Here is a 5,471-nt window from a genome sequence, read left to right as displayed (position 1 = left end):
ATGAAGAAATGCCTGGTTTCAGAGGCCGACTGACTGTCTCATGCAAATATTCATCGTGCCAATAGCACAGCTTGAACGAAGGATAGCGTGGTTGAAATCTTGACAGATACAACATTTATACATGAACCGTTTTTACAATAGACAGAAAAAAGCCAGTAATCAACACTTGCAACCTTCAGTGCTGTGTATGGAACATCAAGGATAAGTAGACTACTACTTGCAACTATGATACAGTCATCGCAGAAAATCCACCGCAGACCGCATTCTATTTTTGTTCTTTGCTGTCACAAACAAAAGCATGAACTAAGTAACGATATGCTGTTTTGGCAGAAAAGAAAAGACTTGGACATGTAAGGACTGAATAATTTTTAGAAAAAGTTCAAGCTGTAGAGAGCCGCCGCCTCGCCTCTTTAAGCAGGACACAAACTTTAACAAAACTAAAAAAAACATCTAAAAATGGAGCCCTCCCACCGGCAAGTGCTGATATCCACCACGCCTCCATGGCCCTAAGGAAACAAGGTGTATCGGCGGCGGCGCCAACTGCTGTTGCCAAAGAAACTGCCTTCCGATTTATTGATGCATTTCTTTGTAAGGTGTCGGTGAATAATTAATAAAATGGCTATATGCATCGCCCTGATACAGAGGCCGGGGGCCATGCATTCTCCTTTTCGAAAAAGCTACAATGTGTGATTTAATAATGGATTACAACCAATATTATGGGTATTTATTTGATTAGAGAGCAATTTTTAGAAAAGATAACTTAAATATTTCTGTTTTTGGTCGCTATTGAACCAGTTGAACTAGCGTCCGATCAGTAGAAACCTAAGAGCATCTCCAACATGCGCCCAAAAAGAGCTCCGCGCACTAAAAGTTTATTTTTTGGGGCGCCAAGCAGCTCCAGCAGAAGCTGTAGCGCTAAAAGTTTTTGGGCGCGCGCTGAAAAACGCTATCGCACGCAGCATATTTTGGGCGCCGGATTGCGCGCGCTTCACAATTTGCATTGTCTGCTTTTTGGGCGCCTGCCAAAACAAAATTGGTACCGGCGCATTAAAAGTGCTACAGTGGCGCGCTATAATGTTTATTGGGCGCGGAATTTTTGTGCGGCCGTTGGAGATGCTCTAAGTTGACAATCTCACCAGTTCAATTGGCCGAAGAAGGCTGTTAATGCTGGTGGTGTAGAAACTGATCACTCATGCCACGAATATGAGTATGCGCATTTTCCGGTGTGGAAGTTTCAGGCCCCAAAGCACGTTCACTTTGAACTGATATGTTCTGCTAGTTTGATCCCTCAAAAGAAAAAAAAATCTGCTAGTTTGATCGACCTCTACTAGTAATGTACACTGTGATGGTTCGTCTGGCGATTCCGTCCAGGTTAAACAAAAGCCAGGCCCTAGACCCCAGGCCCCATGACGAGTCACGGTAGTCTCAGTAAATGGAAACGGCCGATTCCGAAGGCAAATCACGCGGCTTACCTAGGAAGGAACCAGCAGATTGAATCATACCCGTGGAATGTGGGCCGTTGGCGATATATACACACACATCAATCCCTATCTTCACGTCTCCATCCATCTATCGATCTATCGCTTTCGAGCAAACAAACCATACCATCGATCGATCGGTTCCTTCCGCCTCTCCTTCGACATCGTGTTCACGTTGAAAGGTACGCGAGATGGCTGCTGATCTCATCTGTATCATACTAGAACGTACCTACTCCAGTAGGTTGCTTGTTGATCACCATCCGTCAATGCATGGTTTAATTAGGTTTTGTTATTATGTTCATTGTAGGATCTGTACTTGGATATATAACCCTCCCAATGGCTGATGCTTGGTGTTAATTTCATTCAACAGATGAAGCTCTTTGTGGAGACCCTCGCCGGCAAGAAGATCGCCGTGAAGGTCGACCCGTCGGACACCATCAACGTCGTCAAGGCCAAGATTCATGAGCAGCAGCGCCTTACCTTTGACGACGAGGACCTAGACGACACACGCAGCGTGGCCTACTACCGCATCCATGATGGATCCACTCTCCGCCTCGGTCTGCGCCCAAGAAGGAAGATCGAAATCTTTGTCAAAGGGTTGGCTGGAAAGACCACTACCCATTATTTTGAGGAGCTGGACACCGTCGATTGCGTCAAGGCCATGGTCCAGGAGAGCGACGGCATTCCCGCCGACGAACAGAGGCTCATCCATGCCGGGAAACAGCTGGAAGATGGTCGCACCATGGCGGACTATGCCATCCACGACTGCGCCACATTGCACCTCTTGCTCCGTCTCCGATCATGCAGCGGTCAGTGCCCAAGGGTGAGTACCTAGCTACTCCAAGAGTGATAACCTATTTTGTTCCATATGACATCTATCAAATTTTGTACCCTTTGAGAAAGTTTTGTCCTCTGGTGCACGATGGTGATTACAAAGCACAAGAGTATATAAGCACTATATATGTTTTGTTTTCCTTCTCTGCTACTGCTACTAGTTCTACTTTGGTAGCTTCGTGTGTTATATATGCATCTGGAGACCAATTATATATGCTGTCACATGCTCACATATCGTTGTTTTAGCTAGTACTCCCTCCGTCCCAAAATAAGTGACCCAATACAAATCCTAGGGCATTACACATTTGCAACTACAAGCACACGTAAAAGGACTAATGTTCTATGGCATCTTCTAGCAGCCCCACGAAAGTGAGCCAGGTCAAGATCAGGATTCCAATGCAGGCTCCGATGTTATCACTAATGTTTCTCCTGAGGTGAAGCACCCTAAAAGCAAGATTACAACTCCTATTGAGGTTGCTAACTTGAGGAGGAGCTCAAGATCCAACAAGTATGATGGCTTTAAAGTGAACCTTCAATCTGAAAGCAGAATCCAGAAATCCAAGGCGAAAGAAGAGATGCTTTCCCTCATCAACTGGCGCTACCAAAAGTGAGGTTGAAGACGCTGGCTAATTAATCTATAGGAAGATGCTACTTTGCAGAATTTCACTATTTTATTACTTGTATCTTGCTTATGGGTTATTTTATTGCTAGTAACTTGCCGATGGTTTCTCTTAAGACATGTAATGTAATATTTTGTGTTTGGATTCACAAGGTTTAAATTTTAACAATAATTATTATTTCTGTCATAATGCTATTGATGTTAGCCTATATGCTGTTATTTGCCTCCTACAAGCAAGAATCCTCCTTTCATTAAGAACTGTTGATTTTTTTTATTAATTTATTCAGATTCCTTTCATCTAGGGGCATCATTGCTATTTGGAGCAGTGCTATTTTCAACCGTATAGATGTTCATAGAGAGATTTTCCCTAACTATTTAGTTTACCACCAGTCATTCGGCTCAATCTAGGACTTTAACCAATATTTATGGTCCCTGACAAGTAGAACATCGTGACCGTTTTTTGTTTGGACATTTGACCTATATATTCCTTCAGACGAGGATTGGCTTCGATGCTATTAATTTGACCTGGCCGCTAACAAGAATTAAAACAGGGGGAGGGTTCTCTCTATAGTGGCAGCCTTGGTTTAGGGCGTCTCTAGAACTCGAATTTGAGAAGTACCAGTGATATTTGGTGCAAAAAAGAGCCAACTAGCAGACCCCCTAAACCCCCCAAAAGATACATCTCTTTTGAGTTTTTGAATCCCAAAACTTGCACCCTCCCCCTCTTCTCTCTCTTTCTCTCTCTAATCTAGTCCATCCACAGGAGTCTGGACTAAAAATAAGCAGCCGCCCAACTCGCACTCAACCATGCCACCGCCATCGGCCGCCACCTCCGGCAGCCCTCACCAGCAGCGACGGATTTTGCGACCTCGTCTGCTCCCACACGTCCTCCGTTGTCATCCTCCGTCAGACAATGCGACTGGATGTGATGAAGCACTTGGCGATGTGGATGGCCTGCTCCACCTTCTTCTGGGGAATCCTCTCCACTGGCGCCGACAAGAGTGGCACGTTGAAGAGGAATGTAGTGAGGGAAACGCCTGCACAGGCCATGATCTTCCTGCCGTTGATCGAGATGGTGGACCCCAGCTAGTGTCCAGTCACATGGGACCATGCCCCGTAGCCACCATGGCGTTGTGGATGGTCTACACGATGCAGAACAGGAGGTGTACTTGATGTCGTTCCGTATGAGCAGAAAGTCAAGTTCGACGTCCCTGGACGCCAAGCCTTCTTGGTCATGGTCCCTCGGAAGGCGATGGCATTGTGTCCTGGGGTCGATTATGTGGAACGCGTACACCACATCGAAAATGGAGTCAGCGGCATCCACAAGCTTCTGCCGCTTCTCTAAGTGGAAGAACCTCCACCACGCCAGCGCACGGGCGTCAGCCCCTGGCGGTTCCATTGCCGGTCGCGCTCCAGGACGTACATGCCTTGCCATGATGGATCGCCAGTGGCGCTAGCAGTTACTTACCAGAGCAAACCATCTAATGGAAAACACGGTCAGCGGCATTAATTTGCCAATGCAGGTCCCTGTTTTATTTAGTTACAATGCAGGTTGCTCGCATGCCGCAGGCATAGCACAACACAAGTCATGGTGTTTGGTGCAACGTCTGTCGCGTGTAGTTTCTCCGACATGGCTTTCCTCGCCGGTGGAGGCGTTCGATGAATTGAGTGAACCAAATGTATACTTTAGGGAAGTAAGTTTTATCCGCAGCTGTGGAATAGTGATTTATGTAAAAAAGAAAAAGAAAAAAAGGAAGTGCTTTTGAAAGTTTTGGTATAGGGTATTTGCTAATGTCTGGCACAGCCTTTATTCTGTCTTCCTCAATCTGCTTTTGGGTATAAGATGCTGCCTCAAATATCATGAATTCATGCATGAACGTGTTACGTGCGGTGCATGGACCATCATTGCATGGTGGAAATTTTCGGTGTCCCCACTGCTTTTGACATCGTATCAGGTGCCATGGAGTGAAGAGCGGCTATTTGTTCTATTCCTACGAAAACGCACTCTTGAACACGACGCTACTTGTAGCTTGTATGGGAATGCAACGGAGGAACGCAAGCTCACTTTATGCACAAAATCCCGGACACTTGGAAACGAAATGTGGAATTCATTGAATTAATATTCGGCCGGAAGACGCTTTTCGTGGAGGACTGACTTCTGGCATCCTGGGACGAGGACACACGCGCAAAAATTCTCTTGCTGCTCCGGTGAACATGCATGGCACCAGCGAAATGAAACCGAAGAGTTAACTGCATCCTTGGTGCTCGAACTATCTTAGTTGTGTCACGTAAGTCTTTGAACTATGGAAATTGTAATACAGGTCTCGAAGGTCTTCCGAAGAGCAACAAGTGTGTACATATGTAACATCTTCGAAGTAATTTAAGGACCTATGTGGCACCTCTGAAGTAGTTCGAGGAACTGGATGACACACATATTACACTGTAGGGTTCTGGATGACGATTTCATAGTTTAAGGACCTACATAAAGCCTGTGAAATAGTTGGAGGACCTAGGATTCACTTCACTCCCGTCCCCTCCCT

General features: G+C 45.8%; 1 protein-coding gene across 1 annotated transcript in view; it reads left to right on the top strand.

The window, feature by feature from the left end:
• The first annotated feature begins 1,491 nt into the window (after positions 1-1,491).
• Positions 1,492-5,471, top strand: part of LOC119333117 (polyubiquitin 3-like) — a 137,192-nt gene continuing 133,212 nt past the window's right edge. The window contains exons 1-3 of the mRNA XM_037606129.1: positions 1,492-1,660; positions 1,849-2,276; positions 4,090-4,096. Coding sequence (XP_037462026.1) covers positions 1,849-2,276; positions 4,090-4,096 — 435 coding nt within the window. The 5' untranslated portion in view covers positions 1,492-1,660. The remainder of the gene's footprint in view (positions 1,661-1,848; positions 2,277-4,089; positions 4,097-5,471) is intronic.

This window comes from Triticum dicoccoides, chromosome 7A, assembly GCF_002162155.2.
Source record: "Triticum dicoccoides isolate Atlit2015 ecotype Zavitan chromosome 7A, WEW_v2.0, whole genome shotgun sequence".
NCBI classification, from domain to species: Eukaryota; Viridiplantae; Streptophyta; class Magnoliopsida; order Poales; family Poaceae; genus Triticum; species Triticum dicoccoides.
The sequence above is the reverse complement of the archived record's forward strand: the minus strand, read 5'-3'. Positions and strand labels throughout refer to the sequence as shown.